The sequence below is a fragment of the Fusarium phalaenopsidis genome (assembly GCF_050370095.1).
Source record: "Fusarium phalaenopsidis strain FUZ10S chromosome Unknown contig_32332, whole genome shotgun sequence".
NCBI classification, from domain to species: Eukaryota; Fungi; Ascomycota; class Sordariomycetes; order Hypocreales; family Nectriaceae; genus Fusarium; species Fusarium phalaenopsidis.
The window spans coordinates 2,386,600-2,403,926 of NW_028145391.1; the positions used below are offsets into that span (position 1 = coordinate 2,386,600).

Genomic DNA, 17,327 nt, shown 5'->3' on the forward strand with positions numbered 1-17,327 from the left:
AGTCAGCAAGGATGGACGATCCTTGCTGCACATCTCACCCAGGAGGTCGTGTTGATGTTGAGCATGGTCCCAGCTTCCCGGGCGACCCTATCCTTCACGCAGGTGCCGTCCGAATAGGACATTTGTTGATGCCAGAATATCCATCCATTGACTGATCAATTCTCGTTGGAGCAAAGTCAAAACCGCCCAGGCTGTGAATGACAGACGGGGAGAGGCCGCGGATGGGCCGCAGACGGGCCCGTGATAGAAGGTAGGCAGCCTGTTGGTAATGGGCGTTGTGGGCGCGTCATATCCTACTCTGGGGTCTAGATGCGAGTGGATGATGGTGTTGTTGGAAGCGAAAAGAGTCGTCACGCACGGGCAGTCCCTCACCGGTCAACACATGGCTCCTGCCTCTTGATCTCCGGTGGCGGCTCTTGACGATGACTCTCGGCTCATGATTGGTCAGATCACCCACACAAAGGACCCACCGTTCAGCGCCGCCAAGAGCCTGTCAGAGGGGAACGGTGTGGGTTTGTTCGGCCCCAGCTTGCGCTAGCTCGGCGTCAGTGCACTGTTGGTGGGGACCCCGGGCAGGAGCCATGATGGATCTAATCCAGGCAGAGGCAGTTGCTCCTAAGACCGACTTCCATTCATCGAGCTACCATTGGAACTAGGGAGCTTCCATCTCATGTGCCATCATCAGCTTGCGCTAAACCAGGCACCAGAAGCTTCACTCTTGATATAGCATGACTTTGAGTTTCTCTTTGCTCCACACCGGATGATTTCAGCCTTGGCATCTCGGGTTCGAGCCTTCTTCGCTCAACGGAATCCCTCCTGGATATCCATCCCCTCCTCCACCTTGACCAGAATCGCACGCGACTGAACAAACATTCATTGCTAACTTGACCTCTCGTCTCTGTGGCGCCGATGAAGTTGGAAGGCACGTAAGCACAGCTTAGCCAAGTCAGGCAATAGCATTTCCGGAAGCTTGGCTTGCCGACAATGGATGCTTGAGACTGACTGGCTTCAAAGATTCCCCTCCCAGGCATCTCATGAGCAGCATATTCACGTCCATGATCTCGGATTCGATTGACACCTTGCGCTGTTTGGATGGCCCGGCATAAAGATTGTCGACAGGACACTTGACAACAGCTGGTCAACACGAGCACAGTATTGTTGTCACGGCGTCGAATTTCAGCACAGACATGAGGCCTTGTTGCCTGCCTGCCGTGCGAAAATGACCAGTCTTCTCTGTTGACCAAGGTGAGGGGCATGCAGACACAAACAGACCGTGCGTTATGGCTGACATGGATGAAAACTACCTCTCTAGGGATGGAGCTTATGCCTCAGACCTGTCGACCCTTTCCCCTGAAGCTCACGATTCGGACATTGCAAGTGCTTCTGCAGGGCATCGCATCTTGACCATTCTTGGACCAGTGTGCCATCCAAAGGCAAGCCGGGGAGTCAGCCGTGGACACTCGATCATTACTCAGTTTCCTATTGCCCGAGAACGCCATTGCAACGGGACCTACCTTGACTCCAAGACAGGTGGATCTCCAATCATCAAGGCCTGTGGTCTGAGTGGCACATTCTTCCCAACCCGGAAGTCAAATGCATGAGATCGTTCCCAAGGTCACACTACGCTTGACGGATTTCCTCCTCCGACGGCGTTAAACCAAATGCAACATGAAGATCAATCAGAAATCCAGGCTCGATACAATGTCTCACTTCAAATCAATCATTGCAGCATACCCGGTTTACCCCGGATGCGAAATGACTGGCGCAGACTGCTTCATGCTCAGAAACACCCGGGAGCGGAGACAATACCATCCGACTGCATCTGCTCTTGGCGGACTGTTGGTTGATATGTGACTTGGTCTTCAAGATAGGGTATGAGGCCAGCAGAAGCGAATTTGGGCTCTGGCAATTATCCGGGACATCTTCATTTCAAGACATGTCGCCTGGAGGGGGATTAAGCCTGCCCCAGCTCAGTATGTCCCTATCTCGAGCCCCATTGGACTTCGGGATGGGAGTGTCCATGAAAAGACGCAGATGGCAGCATAACTTCGGTTATCTTGAGTGTCGCGACAGGGGATGCACCGATTCCCAACTCCCACCCTTTATTTGGACACTTCTGGACCACAGTGACTATCATGAGTCCTCTGAACTCATGAGGCCTTAGGTTGAAACTACGCGGACATCCAACATCCGTTGAGTGTTGAGCTTGAAGGTCTAGACCCCGGGCATGTACCCAGGTAGACAACCATCCCGACACTCCCTGTGCGACCCTGAAGGAGGAGGAGGATGGCTCCCTCCAGACCACCCTGCTGGGAGTGCTTACAGCAACCTATGCAGGTCTTTTGACACCAATCTACCGAGCGATATTTGTTGGCCTCAAGCATGCCCGGAGAAATCGCTAGAGGGCTCCATGGTTGCTCAGTTGTCCCCTTGACCTCAAATCGGGCCTGCATTAGAGCCATTTGCCGGATTTGTTCGCTTCTTCTTTCCTGATAAAGCTCTTGTCAAACCAAACTACGCAAGCTAGTTTTGATACCGGAAACAAGCTGCGGCAAGGAGGCTTTGGCCAAGGGGCCATGACTGCTGTGCGCACCCTTCTCTCACGGGTGCTTGCCTCTGCGCGCGACAGGGTCTCTAAACAAGCCTGGCGTGACTGAGGCATCATTCCCTATTCAATTGATATCGCAATAGGATGGGGAAGTGATACGTGGCGAACGCCTGGGAGCACAAGTTAAAGCTGAATTGGTAACCAATGAGCCGCGCCCAAGCAAGCAGGGCGGCGTATTGGCGCCGCAAATACCCCCTCGAGCATGAGATGAATGTGTTGTCGGTTGCTATCCTGATTGTCATGCTTCCTTTGAAACGACACGGACCAGGGTGGTATGACATGGACCGGCTCATGACCCTCTGCTGCATCCTGAGATGAGCAGTCACGGATCTTGTTGCCTTAATTTAGGGGACAAGCTTGCCCTTGGATCTGAACTCGCTATGCGAGTGTTCTCGAGCCTTGAAGAGCACATGGCCGCAAAGGCTGCAGGCACCAAGCCACCACCTCGAATAGAACTCATCATGCCGACTTGGCCAACAACAATGCGGACATTGACCACCAAGCTTCGGCGCCACCCAGCGGTTGTCCGCCATAGATGGCCGGAAGGATATTCTGTACGACCCCCCAGCTTCGATGGATGAAATCAGGTACGCAGGCGCCCGTGGTTCATGAACCCTTGCCGACGGGCAAGGTTTTTCCTGCTTGGAACGATCGAGAAAGCAACGTTCATTACCACTTGTCCCCAGCCACGGGTCACTTACACGCAAAGATTCTTAGAATCGAGACTCCAACGTTGATGGAACGTAGCAGAAGACCAGCAGCTATTTCCGGATATCCATCACTGGCCTGAGATGTCGGTCCCCGGAAGTCGTCAAGGCAATCGGGAGGATTTACCAATAGCAACTAGCCATCTCATGCCTACCCATCCAGCTCTCCTATGGCAAGGGACCTAGATTGCAAGGTTATGGGGGCCTGCTGATTTCAGGACTGGATGCTCCAATTCTGGGCACATGCAGGTTTCCGAGCAGTCCATGTCATCTATCCTTGCAAGTCCTCAGACACAGCCGTCACTCATCAACACACTCTATGAGCCCGTCAGGATATGTCTGGTCGAAAGGAGTATGGAACTGCTGTAAAAAGGGATTTGGTGAGTGTGCACGGCATGATGCTCTTCGAAGTATGGAATCGCGATCTGACATGTAGAGGGGGGTTTCTCTCCAAGGCTCCAGAGACCGTTACCCACGCAACAGATAATACCCATCACCCGGTGCTTTCTCGATACTCGGTGTACACCGGCTTAGTATATGGACGAGTATGCATGCACGTCATTGCTGGGGGCCGGTTGACGTATGAAGGCTGCATCTGGGCCGCGAGACGGCAGCGAGGCGAGGTGAAGCGAGGCGAAGCGAGGAGGCCATGGCGGTTGGCCTTGAGGGCGTATCGGCAAGAGATTGAGTCGGCTGTGCTATTTACTTAGACATGATCTGACCATGCTCTACGCTGGATCCGTCCATATGTCAACAATTGCCGCGTGTGATGAGCAACAATGGATGGATCTGGATATCTGCAGTCACATCTCACAGCCTTCCCTCCACGCCTATCCACCCGACCAGGACTCCACGCTCAGACGGACTGTCTGCCAGGGGCTTGGGGGCTCTGTCGGTAGTGGCGTTAGCGCCTACTGGGGGTGTGAGACCACTAAGCCCAGCCTGGAGTCACCCTGCCGTCATGGCTTCTCTCCAGTGAGACGAAGCTGATTAGGGCGGCGGCAGGAGAGCTGGAAATGGATGGCTTGGATCAGGATGACTCTTTGCGCTGATGACTCTTCCATGGATCCATCTCATCATCGTCATCCCTCAGTTCAACTCCACTCTCTCCCACGCGACAAACAGACGCTGGGCGTCAGCTTGACTCATCGAGGTTGATACACGATCCTAGACAAATACCTCTACGTTGCACCTCGATCTCCAGAGCTTCTTTCTGCCCTCACTCCCTCTCGGCTCGCCTGCCACTACCTACTGGAGAGAGGCAGCTTCTTCCCCGGGCATGCCGAAGAAAAGAAACCACATCAGGTCCTTCAAGCCAACTCCAGCGGCTTTTCCGACAGCCTCTTCATCCGGCAGCTCTGGTAAGCTCATCCATCCAGTCCCCTTTCCCCCTTGACTTCTCGCCACACGCATCGCACGGCAGCGCACACGCCCCTCCTGTGCTCGCCCGAACCCCCGGCCACCTCTCGGCTTGCTTCCTTTTGAACCCCTCCCCAGATACCTCAGGACCGCGTGGCAGCCAGAGTCTCACAAGCTGTGCTCAGCAGACAAGCCCTCCCGAAGCGTCAACGAGCTCCTAGCAAACCTACGTCGTACCTCGACTGGCCCCTCCGCCGCCGGTGCCGCCGCCTCCTCGTCAGCCCTGCCTGCAACAGCTCCGAGCGTGCCCCCCGCCATCAGAGAGATCCTCCAGATCCCCGAGACGCCAGCCCCTGCTCCCCGACACATCACTCGCCAGAGATTCGACGGTCATGGCAGAAGACTCCCTGCTGGTCCTCCTCCGCCGGGGAGCTGGGTCTCCCGCGGCCCCGCGGATCCCTCTGCTGAGGCCTCCTCGAGCTCCTCGCGGTTGAGCCAGAGGGGCCTGCAAGATACCTGCCTACCGGGGACGTACCTCCCTTCCCGTGGGAGTATGATAGATATCGTTTTGCGGAAGCTCGCATGCGACTGGAGCTTCCACCGAGTCTACAACCAGTATCATCTGTACTTTGTGCCCAACCATCTCAAGTCAGCCCTGATCCGTTACGTCGGAATTGCGAGCGAGGACGGCTTGTCCATCAGTGATCTCAAGATCATTCTACTGCCGCCGCCGGATACCTTTGACGAGGATGAGTTGGATGAGCTGGCTACTTCAAACCTAGAGGTCAACTATCTTGATCTATCGGGGTCCATTGGCCGCTCGATGAGATTAAAAGATATTAGTGACTTGCTGTTTCCCGTGAAGGAGCAGGAACCCGCGTCAGAGCTTCAAGAATCCTGGGACACAGCCGAGGCGATCCCCAGCCCTCCTCGGACTTTGCTGCCCAACCTCACCCACCTGTCGCTCGCCTTGCATCCTCATCATGCCTCGTCTGCATCCTGGAGGCAGCTCATTTCGCTGTCCTCCAAGCTCACGACGCTCACCCACCTGAGCCTTGCGTACTGGCCCGAACCGTGTTTTACGCCCCGGGCTCGCATGTCGACAGTGGCCACTCCCCAAGGGGGCCAGATTCCGTACGGGGGCACGAATCTGTACTCCCATTCGCTCGATCACGACTGGAGCGAGGCGTTGCTCGTATTGCGCATGTTTAGTAGGAATCTATACGCGCTCGAGTTTCTGGACCTCACCGGTTGCTCACCCTGGTTCAAGGCCCTGTGTGCTGAATCTGGCCACGACTTTGTCAATTGGGCTGACAGCTGGGGCAAGATCACTGAGCTTCGGCTCTACACAGGATGGACCCCTGGTCCGGATGCCTTGCCTTCTGAGCAAGCGAGCTATAGGGAATCTATCGAGATGGCCAAGAGCGTGGCGAAACATGTTCGAACGATGAGGGCTGGCAAGGGGCGGTTCATTGCTGTAGAGCACGACCATCTAGACGCATAGAAAACAAATCTGAAATACAGCATCATAATTATGTACATCATCTGATACGCTCTACGTGAACTAAGTCCGAGAATTGACTTCGGCTTAACGCAAAGCCTCAAACGTGCCACTTGATGCCAGAAGGTTAGTCCTATTATCTGCCCACCTTGACAACGTAGTCTTCCTCAGTATTTCTATCTATGATTTAACGCTTTGTGATTGAATGGTGAGCGGCATGTCGATGTTGATGCTGAAAACTACCATAAGATGCTGTCAAATCATTCGTTGAAACAGATTTCGTACCCATTCCCAAAGCTAGTCCTTCTCATCTCGCCGGGCAGATTTCTCATGTCTTCAGCAAAGTGCTTGATTCAGGCTACCGATCTAATTGGACTTTTGATCGACGCTTGGAACTAATTGAGTTTTTCTTAAATGAGCTGGGCTATGTGGACGATACGCCCGTTACACTTGCCTCCTCGTCCGCTCGCAGTCGGAGAGCAAAGCTACTGAGGGCGGAACTAGTTTATGCCGCAACAGGGCTTTATGTAAAGGCACAAAAAGTTGGACCTTGAGAAAGTTTCGAGAAACTCTGCGTATATACACCATCTCTTCGAGCTGACAGGGGCAAATCCAGGAGGAGTTTAGAGGCAAACATGAGAGCTGGATGAAGAGCACCCATCACCGAAGGTAGCCAACATAACCTGTCTACCTATGTTTACGATAACTCTGAGTAAATACACGAAATGCGAGTATATATACACAACTGTTTAGATTGCATTGAGAGCTAGCAAGAGTTGTGATAGCCTCAACCGTTCCAGCATTTTAGGTGGATCTAGGGTATGTGTCAAACAAGGCAAGAAAATGACTACAGTTTACGCTAGCCGCGGCTTGCTGTGATTAATCTATGATCTATCATTGTAAAAAGTCAGAGAACGTTGGCATCTCTTGTCAACCACTCCCACAGCGTAATTCTGATGAACTCATGGCTTATCTCAGATATGGTCGTAACAACCTTACCAGAGAGTCATGTTACGCTCGCTTACCAAATGTCACTTCAGACTCCACGAAAGAGGCAACTTAGCCATAATTTACTTCTACCCTTAGATCTAATTGCTAGTCAGAAGAATCTTTAAAAGCCTGTCAGAACGGCGTGACTATGTAAAAATGACCCAGAGGAGGCTCCGGCCGTAATATCGGGTGAGTGGAGCCCGGGGCCGGCGATCAAGGTAGATGCGGAGCTTTGCTCCACCTTTCGAACAACAAGTACGGAGCTTGAGAACAAGTTCAGAATGAAGGTAGGATAGTGAGTATTTGAAGAGTCAAGATCAAGAGTTGTGGTAAATGGGGAGATGCTATAATGAAGTACTGAGATGTGGATGGGCGTTCCGCAGAAGAATGAGGATGAAAGGACATGGAAGGTTCAGCCAGCAACCATGATAAAATAGGTAGACACCTGGTTGTTCTATTTTGACCTTTAAGCATCACTACCTTTGAGAGTCGATTACTAAAGGGAGACTCTATTAACTTAGGTAGGTAGGTAGTTAACTAGTTCGTCTGGCCACCTCCCTATTTGGTGACTTGCCAAGGAATGGACTGAGCAACACACATCTCGTTGTGACAAGAATTGTGAGTCAATCAAGCCATTTTGCATATAAAAACAACAAAAACGACTTTTCTCACCCAATTTCGTATGCTGATCTTGCTCTTACCCCCAGAATATGGCCTGTGTGGAGGTTGACTTGCGAGTCACTCGGTGTGAGTCACTGCATTATTGTGCGACATGATGGCGGCATTTTCAGTTGAGCCGGCGTTGGCAGTGGCGCCAGACGACGAGATGGTTATTGAAAGAATGTGGCTGATGAGAATCGAACAATTGTTCACCCGCCACATTCGCAACTTTTAATGATTGAGGAACCTACTTAAACAGCAGCGACAGAATGTCATGTCGATGAGAGCCTGGTCTTTCAGGACTTCAATCACCAAGGCAGGAGCTTCTCTCAATTGCACCTTCCCCAAATTGTTTTATTCCCGAATTTATTCCCCTTCCAACTTGTACCTCCGCTACTTCTAATCCAACATCTTCAACATGACGTCGATGGCCTCGGAATCCGTAGCAACCATCCTCTGCAACTCCAAGCAGACGCGCTTCCAAATCACCAACTACCGCGAGGTATGACCCCTCTACCATCCAATTATTGGTTTGCATACTAAAATCTTTAGCTCGACATTGAAGGTGTCACCATCACTGTCACCTCGGGTGAGAAGCCCGTTGGCAAGGGTAAAGGCAAGGCTAGAGGTGAAGGCATCGAGATCCTTGCTGGCGCCAAGCTGCGACTGAAGGAGGGCCAGCGATATGCCCTCGTAGGCCGGAATGGAACGGGAAAGTCCAGTAAGATGAGCCAACCGGAATTACTACTGTATTATTGAGGACTAACACATCTGTGCGAAGCTTTGCTCAAGGCTATTGCTGAAAAGCTCATCCCCGGCATACCTGAGGAGACCCGAATTGCTATCCTCCAGCAGACGAAACTTGTGGATGAGAAGCCTAGGGGCACGCCAGAAGCTGGCAATGAAGGCCTATCCGTTCTCGAGCAGGTGATCGAGAAGGCCACAGCCAAGCAAGCCGTTGAACAGGACATCAAAGGTAATCTTGACTTATATTCTCCAAGGCAAACCAAGCTTATATAAAATGCCCACAGGTCTCTCTGAGGGGGTAAACGCCCCTGACCCATTTGCCCCTGTTCGAGCCCTTAGACGGCTCAAACACCAGAAGCACCAGCAGCGCCTCTTCCGTCTCGATAAAGATGCTCGACTTCGAAGTGGTGCCCGTGGCATGCAGGCTCGAAAGGCATTGACGGCTTACGAAAAGGTCGTCGCCGAGTCAAACACTCTGTATGTGTCCCTGGAGAGTTGAGACTTGACCTTGTCTCTAACACGCCCATAGGCTAGAGCAGTCGAACGAGGACATTTCGCCAGAGGCTCTCCAAGCTGAAACGCAGGAGGCCGTCGACATGCTCGCTGATCTTCAAATCCAAGTTGACCCAGCTCGGGTTTCAGAGATCGAGTCACAGGCCAAGAAGATCCTCACTGGTCTGGGCTTTAGCGATGCCCTCATGGGGAAGCCCATCTCGAGTCTGTCGGGCGGTTGGCACATGCGAGCTGCTCTGGCAACCGCTCTAGTCCAGGAAACCGACATCCTCATCCTGGACGAGCCTACTAACTTCCTCGACCTGCTTGGAATTATGTGGCTTCAGCGCTATCTTCAAGGCCTTGAAGAGTCTGACCAAGCCCCAACTCTTATTCTCGTCTCCCACGATCGCGACTTCATCTCACTATGCACTGATTTGCTCATACTAAAGGATAAGCAGCTCACCTACTTCCATGGTGACTTGCCCACCTATGAAGCATCGCAGTCTGAGCGCAAACAATGGCTCACCAAGATGAAGGACGCCCAGGACAAGCAAAAGGCTCACATCGAAAAGTCCATTGCCGCCAATATCAAAGCCGGCAAGGCAAACGATGATACAAACAAGCTCCGCCAGGCAAAGTCGCGACAGAAGAAGCTCGATGATCGCTGGGGACTGCAGGTCAGTGCCAAAGGCGGTCGCTTCAAACTCAACAGAGACCTCGTTGGTTATCACTTGACGGCTCGCGAGGAGATTGATATCCCACCCGAGGACCGGCCTGTGGTGGTCTATCTCCCAGAACCCCCTGATCTGCGCTTCCCTGGTGCTCTGATATCCCTCGAGAAAGTCGCTTTCCGATACTCGGCTAAGACCCCTCTTGTGGTTCAAGACGTTACCCTTTCTGTTGGTATGAGTGATCGTATCGGTGTCCTCGGCTTGAACGGTGCAGGAAAGTCGACGCTCATCAAGCTTCTAGTCGGGGAGACGCAGCCAACCTCTGGAACTGTCACGACACATCCTCGCTTGAAGCTTGGATACTACTCGCAGCATGCCGTTGATGCGCTACAGGCGCTCGGCCGTTCAGAGCCTGCCCTGACCGCCCTCGCTCTTCTCACTCGAGAAGTTGATGGGGAACTCACCGAGGGAGATCTTCGCGGCCTTCTGGGCCAGCTCGGTCTCCCTGGCCGCATCGCTTCTGATGTACCCATTAGTAAGCTCTCTGGAGGACAAGTCGTCCGCTGCGAACTTGCACGCCTTTTCTGGCGTCGTCCACACTGTCTCGTGCTTGATGAGGTGACTACTCATCTTGACTACGAAACAGTGACCGCTTTGCGAGAAGCACTGAGGGATTGGGAAGGCGCTGTAATCCTAGTGAGCCACGACCGATGGTTCATGCGCGGTGCGGTTGAAGGTGCGATGGAGGATGAAGAAGACGATGAGGATGAAGATGAGGAAAAGGAGAGCTTGAGAAGGCGGGTGGTGTATCGGTTGAAGGGAGGCAAGATGAGCAAGCTGGAGAACGGAGTGGAAGAGTTTGAGAAACTCATGGAGAAGAGGGTTAAGAAGCTGCTCTGACGGCGCAATTAATGTGTCAATACGGACGTTGCAAGAAATCCTGGCAACCTATCTCGGTAGTTACTAGTAGCTAGAGCTAGACACTATCATAGTTCCGAGGATCTTTGCCCCTCCCAGAGATGAGTGTCGGCCAAGATTCTGACAATGATGTGATCCAGCATTTTGACACTCATCTGCCCGCCCTTGGGAATTTCCACAATGGTCCCATCGATGCAGACCTTGCGCCACCTCTCGTCATCCTCAAGAATAGTAATCTTGACCTCGTCCACTTCATCATAGCCAACACGCTCGCCATCATCCCACTTCATGCCAACATGGCTTCCCTCCTCATACGCCTTCAGCATGACATTCATGGTGCGCTCACCGCCGATGGGACCAAAGTGGACAAGCCTGAGTCGCGAATCTAGAGGCCGAGTCGCGGGAGAGATTGTGAACTTGCGCTCGAGGTTCGACACGAGGGCCGTCAGAACGTAGGCGTGCTTGTCGCGGGGGATGATCTCAAAGGCGGTGGAACCACGACGGCGGATAGACACCTCTGCGGCGTACGCGTGAGACTCGCGCAGGAGCTCCTGAGCGACCATGCCGAAGCGCTTGTCCCCGTGGACGCGGTGCTCAGGGGTATCGCTCTCATAGACGATGCTCGCGTGGAAGCCGTAGCTGGCGACGATGGCCCCCTGGAGGTGCGACACTGATGTCTCTTGCTTCTGCAACTGGGCCGGGTCGACGGCGGCAGAGGGTGATTTGGCGGATTTGTCGGCGAATGTGACGATGCGGGATCCAGGCGAGAAGGATGCCCGGAAGACGGGGAGGTCATGGGCAACTCCTCGGAAGAGAGTTCGAAGGCCATGAACAAGCGGTATTGGGCCTGGGTCAGAGTATAGAGGCTTGTGAGTTGAATGGAAAAGGGCATTCCCCGTTCCTAGAGGCAGCAAGGCAATCACAGGAGGAACTTCAGGTGGCTCATCTCCATCAGAACCATTCAGGAGGTCCACGACACCGCCGTCACCGCTGAGAAGCACGACGGTCCTCCCACTAGGGCGACCACCCTCAGGAACCCACAGTTGCCGTGAGAATTCCCGAACAGTCTCTGGGCTTTCTGTGACGGTGACCCTGTAGTGCGACTTGGATGAATCGACCGTCAAACCATCGGTGCGCTCCCTGTGCGTAGCAACCAAGTCCCACAGGGGCTGCAGTACGTCCTGCCAGGCCGCCAGGGCCAGCCCCGTGCCAGACTTTGTCGAGACGATAATGTCGACATGGTTTGTGATTCCAGACTTGCTGGTGACGCCGTGTTGGAGATGGGGAGGCAGCCCAGTGACCATGAGGTCGAGGAGCTCGGAGGGTATCTGCGTGGTCCTCAGGACCGAGAGTCGAAAAGGGTGTTCCTTGTTTTCGGAATCTTGTTTGAGAAAACAGAGCAGAAAGTCGAGACCAGTGCCGAGTTTGCCTGCCATGAAGACAAACAAGAGCTCATGGCGAGGAGCTTGCTCGGAAACTTCGGCCCGAGTCCATGTCAGATTGTCACCGACGATCGAGACATTGTCGACGATTACAATCTCATTGGAGAGATCAGTGGATGGTTGTTTGGAGCCCATTGTGCCGAGGTAGGGTTCAAGGGATGCAAAGAAGACGGACGATGCGAAAAAGGAAAGAGGCCCTCGTTAAAGGTGGAAATGAAACAAGAAAGGCTGCGGTGTCTTTAATACTAGGTAGCTAGCAGTGCGATTTGGCGACAGAGGTGATATTGGTGTCTCTTCCTGCGGATAATGCGAGCTATCTAACCAATTGCGACGAGGCTCAGAGGTAAGGAATGCGACAGGACGCCATTAAGTCGCACGACGCGGCGATGGGCGATATCTGGAAGACTGAGCGAGGGGCAGAGGCTTAGTAGTCGAGGTTTCGAGAAGCGTGTGATGGATGAGTTTGAGGGTTATACCAAGGATCCAATGCATCTTGGCCTCCTCTCGGCGTTTTTGGTGGGGCTAGCGGCTTTGCTGACGAACATTGAATATGTCCATAATCGCCGACGCTTGCGCAATCCGTTTGCCTTGAGGCCTTGCTCGTCTCGTCTCGTCTCGTCCAATCCGCCCGCCCGTTGTCGCTTATGGTAGCCATCATGAAGAGCAATCAAATCCAAGGTATCCCGTCTAGTTGCACAGTATCACCGGCTGCTTGCCTTGCTCAGAGGACCCCAGTTTTCTCGTGGGTTCATCTGATATCGCACAAACTTCTGCTCTCCTCGCCTGCGCGCAAGACGAGCCAGGTTCTCATCAAAGACGAGGGTCTTGCGCAACGCCATCTCGCTTGGGACACCTTCGTCTTTCCCGTTTGTCGCATCCGAAGGCTTTGTGTCGGCGACTGCTGAAGATGGAGCCGACTGTTCCACACCCTCCATTCCCGACCCGTTCTCTGCAGTCTCAGTCTCAGTCTCGGTCTTGTCCTGCCCAACAATCCCGGCATCACTCAGGATCTTCCAGGCGGCCGAGGTTTTCTTGATATTGGCTTCCTTGATGGGCGACTTTTGCCGGATCCACTCGGTCATGACCCACCAGATGGTCGACCATGGAGCATCTGTCTTGATGCTACCTGGTCGACAGTGACTCCGTGCAGTACGGTATCCTAGGTGAATCAGTGCGCCTCGGAACATGTCCTCGCTTGGGGTTGAGCAGCTGACCACATTAGCCAAGCGGCTTGGGATGACAAAGAAAGGATACAGGTCGCGTGTGGCAAGCTGGGCGTCCTTCGGGTCCACGGGCTCCTTGACTTCGGGGCCAGGCAGATATTCTTCAAGCGCCGTTCGGAGCATGCCCTCGAGTCTCGGCATCGTACCATACACGGAGCGGTCGGCGCCAGGAATTTGGTCAAGCAGTTTTTGGATAAACTCCTGAGAGTGAATGTGTCCACCGTACATGGGACCGTTGATATGCATCCTGGTACCGCAGTGTTGGCAGTGTTGATCTGCGGTTGGTCCCTGTACCATGCTATGCTTGTAAAATGCGCCAGTGCCCTTCTTGTTGGGAGCAGGCTTGCTCTTCATCATAGGCTGAGTCTCCCAAGCACCGCAGCCTTGGTCACAGCTGTAGACCAACATGGTCTTTGCTGCTAGGAACTTGACGGCTTGCGGAGACTTTGTCACCTTGATGAAGAACTTGGTATAGAAGTCGATGGAGAGAGACAGGAGAGGCTCGATCGAAAGACCGTACCGAGCTGCCGAGGTGGCAACCGCGTTCAGAACAAGTCGTAGACCAGCTTCATGTGAATGCAATCCCTTGATCGGGATGCCTCCATACAAAGCAAACGTCTTCTCGCAATAGCTGTGTCCTGCCCACACTGCGCTATCCGTGCAAGTAATGCAGAGAAGACCTCCGTCATCTCTCACTGACTGCACAGCAGCATCAAAGAAAGGAGCAGCGGTGCCATAAGGGTCGAGATCGATAACGTCAAACTTGTTGGCTCTGCCAGGGTTGCCAGTCCTGTCTCTATTGGATAGGTCGTCGGCAATCCCCCGATACATGAGACCAAGAGCATCGCCTTGTGTGACGGAAATCTTGTCCTCCAGTCCATTGTGCTTGACATTCATCCTGATCGTCTCTGCGGCCGAGTCAGACAAGTCGTTGGCCTTTACAGAGGTCACAAATGGTAGCTCGTGGGCATATCGGAGCGCGCGCAGTCCTGACGCCGACAGCGCGTCGAGAATTCGGAATTGGGCCTTGTATGGCTTTGGCTGTTGAGAGTTCTCGGCTTCCTCAGCCTTGGGGCCCTCCTCGGTCGCTTGCGCATCCTTGGGTGGGGGGTTCGAGGTGGACTCGGTAGGCTTTTGCTCGTCATCGTCGCGCTTTCGCTTCTTGCCCTGCTTGTTCATCCTCGACTCGAACTGCCCCTTTCTCTTCTCAATAGACATCTCTCCATAGGTCTTGATCGCGAGAACCGACAGATCACGGTTGTACTGCTGGATCGGGTTGTAAAAGACCTGCTGCACCTCGCCGCGATCCTCACCAATCTTGGCGCCCTGGGGAACGAGGATGGTTGCCTTTCCCTCCGTTACGGTTCTGTACTCCTTGCCATCGAGGCTCACGACCTCTGTGTCGACTTTGTTATCCGCCATGTCGCTGGGGGTTGTGGAAAACAAGCGTTGCGCAGGTGTTTTGTCGCAAAGAATTTGATGGCCGCGATTCGAGTTGAAAAGAGCAGTGCGCAGATGGAGGAGAAGGGATGGGCTCCTTGGTCCAAGTCCCGCACTGGCGCGAAGAACTGGCCGTAGTATCCGAGCACTGCGAAGCATGCAAAAGTGTTGCACCAAGAGAATTTGCATGGCTCTAGAGTAGAGCTTCTCGTGGTGGAAGCTGAAAAAATGGAGATTCTGCCACTCGCAGGACGACAACGGCAGGCGGTGAGTGCAAACACCCACATAGAAATCTGGGTGGCTGAAGAAGTCTCGTTCTTGAGTGCATCATTGGCTTCCTATTGGATGTTATGGATATCATAGGTTGGATTGATTCATTGACGGGAATTCATCAATTATGAACTTAACCTGGTCTTCTCATTTATGCTGCACAGAAATATCCTCTGAGCGAGAAGTTACGTAGTAATCGCCATTTAGAGAACGATGGCCCAGATCAGCATCCTGGAGCATAGCGTCAGGCTAAACTCCTGATCCTTCCTTATAATCGCGTACAGAGTCTATAAGATCAAGATGAGGTCAAGTGCTCTGCACTGCCCTGGACAGCTTGATCGAGTGCTCTTGCTGTGTGTGTACCTATCCCAATAGCTAGCTACTCGTGAGGCAGGCACGAATCTTGGTGTCCAAGGGAAGAGCGTACCAGTCATCAAGATGGAGGCCCTCGTCAACTCCCGAGGCACCACCACACAACTTCTTCATCTTGTGCTAGGTAGCCATCACAACCTCAAGCATCCAATCGCCTACTCTAATCTCATCAACATCGACACTCTCTTTCTCTCCATTCCTTTCACCCTGTGAGTTACAAGAAGAGCCCATCTCCCGCGAGACCGGGTCTTTAACAGTCAACAGCCTCGTTCAATGAGCAACAACGCCTCTAATTTCCATTCACTTGGCCAAGATTGCAATATCAATAACATCCCAATGTCGGATCATTCTAGTTCCAGCAGAAACGGCGGCCCGCCAGCGCTCCCGCCCCTCCCTCTTGGCTCTTCCCGCCAGCCTCCTGCATCTAACGAACAAGGCAATGAGCGTGCCTACTTGAAGACATCCCGCCAGCAAGACCAAATCCAGGTTCCTCGTCACAGATTCCTTACATCGAATGAGTGGAATGTTCTCGCTCGTGGTGTTGGCGCCATTCGGGATACGGAAGAGAATGCACTCGTGGTCCCGACTAGCTGGTGGTGGCCAGCCAAGGGTCTTCCTCCAGGACTATACGCAGATGTCATTCGTCGGAGGTCTGTTTCTTTCTACTTCTTTCACCTCGCCAGCATCGTCCGCTGGGGCCTCTTGGTTGTGCAGCTTGTTCTCGGCGCCAGCCTCACTGCGCTTGGTGCCTTTAGCTTCGTCAATGGTACATCTATTACTGTTCTTGGCGCAGCAAACACCATAATTGCAGGACTTCTGGCTCTCTTGCACAACAGCGGACTTCCGGATCGATACCGTTACGACATGGCCGAGTTTGAAGAGGTGGAGGACCACATCAAAGAGATTCTCACGACAAGATTAGTGCGCGCTGATCTGACGCTGGATCAAGTACTTGCACAGTGCTACGACCTCTTCCACGACGCAAAGACAACCGTCGAGGCCAATATGCCGGCGACGTACACTCCAAGCCAGGCCACCCCAGTCAGAAGAGGTAGCGTCTCATCGGTGACACCTGGGACGGTCACACCACCAAAGCCGACTAGAGTTAGCTCTGAAGACGACCAAAGTCCGGCGACGCGACCTGGCAAATGATGCAGGGATCGAGAAAGTATGCGCTCTTTTCAGGGTCGACGCCCAAAATCGACTTAATTCGCAATGGCACTTGTACCTGCGTTAGCTTGCTTATCGACAAACACCATGTTAGTCAGACTGTCTACTTGGTCAAAAAGATGTATCCTTGGCATCAAAAGATAGGAGTCAAAGAGATCTGCAACTTTGAGACATGCAGGCTCCACGGGTTCTTCAAGATTTGACGTCAACTGGTGATGGCATGTTGATTGTGGCCAACGGCCCGGCCTTGACACAGAAAAGGGAAAGGCCAGTGAGTGATCGGCTGGCATCCACGCCATGAACCCTGTCACAGTTTAATTGCCTGCCCTGGATTTCCCCTCTTGAGACGACATGACACGACCAGGGTGCGCAGGGCCATGTCACGCCTAGAAACTGGGGCGCTTAGTTTCATGATGGCCTCGAAGGATGGCCAACCCCCACTACACCCTATCTACACTAAACAAGGGGACGATGACCTTCACAATGACTGTGCCGCATAGGGAAATTCGTCGCAACCGTTGACTATCTAGTGTTAATTTGCTTTAAATGGCTCGATTCGCCCTTCCTCGCGTGCGACTTTTTGTTTCCCCCGTCTCAGAAGTCGTTTCTGTTGCTTTGCCTTTGCACCACCATGCCTCTGTTGTAGTCGTTTAGCGACAACCATCCAGATTCTACCCACCCAAGTCACTCATTTTTTACTGGATAGGTAATCAGGTCGTCTTCTGGCGGTTTGATTTCTCTTCATTTTCAAGCC

At 53.1% G+C, this 17,327-nt stretch overlaps 5 protein-coding genes across 5 annotated transcripts; 3 read left to right on the forward strand and 2 right to left on the reverse strand.

Moving 5' to 3' along the window:
- Window positions 1-4,594: 4,594 nt before the first annotated feature.
- On the forward strand, window positions 4,595-6,178 carry LRP88_13728 (uncharacterized protein; the record flags this gene model as incomplete). The annotated part of the gene is made up of 2 exons (XM_083250086.1): window positions 4,595-4,676; window positions 4,860-6,178. The coding sequence occupies 2 exons, from the start codon at window positions 4,595-4,597 to the stop codon at window positions 6,176-6,178; spliced, it is 1,401 nt and encodes a 466-aa protein (XP_083094420.1).
- A 2,065-nt stretch (window positions 6,179-8,243) lies between these two features.
- LRP88_13729 (P-loop containing nucleoside triphosphate hydrolase protein) lies at window positions 8,244-10,638 on the forward strand (the record flags this gene model as incomplete). The annotated part of the gene is made up of 5 exons (XM_083250087.1): window positions 8,244-8,327; window positions 8,378-8,546; window positions 8,607-8,801; window positions 8,857-9,049; window positions 9,102-10,638. The coding sequence occupies 5 exons, from the start codon at window positions 8,244-8,246 to the stop codon at window positions 10,636-10,638; spliced, it is 2,178 nt and encodes a 725-aa protein (XP_083094421.1).
- Window positions 10,639-10,724: 86 nt separating this feature from the next.
- Window positions 10,725-12,233, reverse strand: LRP88_13730 (ATP-NAD kinase-like domain-containing protein; the record flags this gene model as incomplete). Its single annotated transcript, XM_083250088.1, has 1 exon — window positions 10,725-12,233. One exon carries the CDS (start codon window positions 12,231-12,233, stop codon window positions 10,725-10,727), a length of 1,509 nt encoding a protein of 502 aa, XP_083094422.1.
- A 566-nt stretch (window positions 12,234-12,799) lies between these two features.
- On the reverse strand, window positions 12,800-14,743 carry LRP88_13731 (tRNA (guanine26-N2)-dimethyltransferase; the record flags this gene model as incomplete). The annotated part of the gene is made up of 1 exon (XM_083250089.1): window positions 12,800-14,743. One exon carries the CDS (start codon window positions 14,741-14,743, stop codon window positions 12,800-12,802), a length of 1,944 nt encoding a protein of 647 aa, XP_083094423.1.
- Window positions 14,744-15,469: 726 nt separating this feature from the next.
- On the forward strand, window positions 15,470-16,555 carry LRP88_13732 (uncharacterized protein; the record flags this gene model as incomplete). The annotated part of the gene is made up of 2 exons (XM_083250090.1): window positions 15,470-15,612; window positions 15,757-16,555. The coding sequence occupies 2 exons, from the start codon at window positions 15,470-15,472 to the stop codon at window positions 16,553-16,555; spliced, it is 942 nt and encodes a 313-aa protein (XP_083094424.1).
- Between the last annotated feature and the right edge of the window lie 772 nt (window positions 16,556-17,327).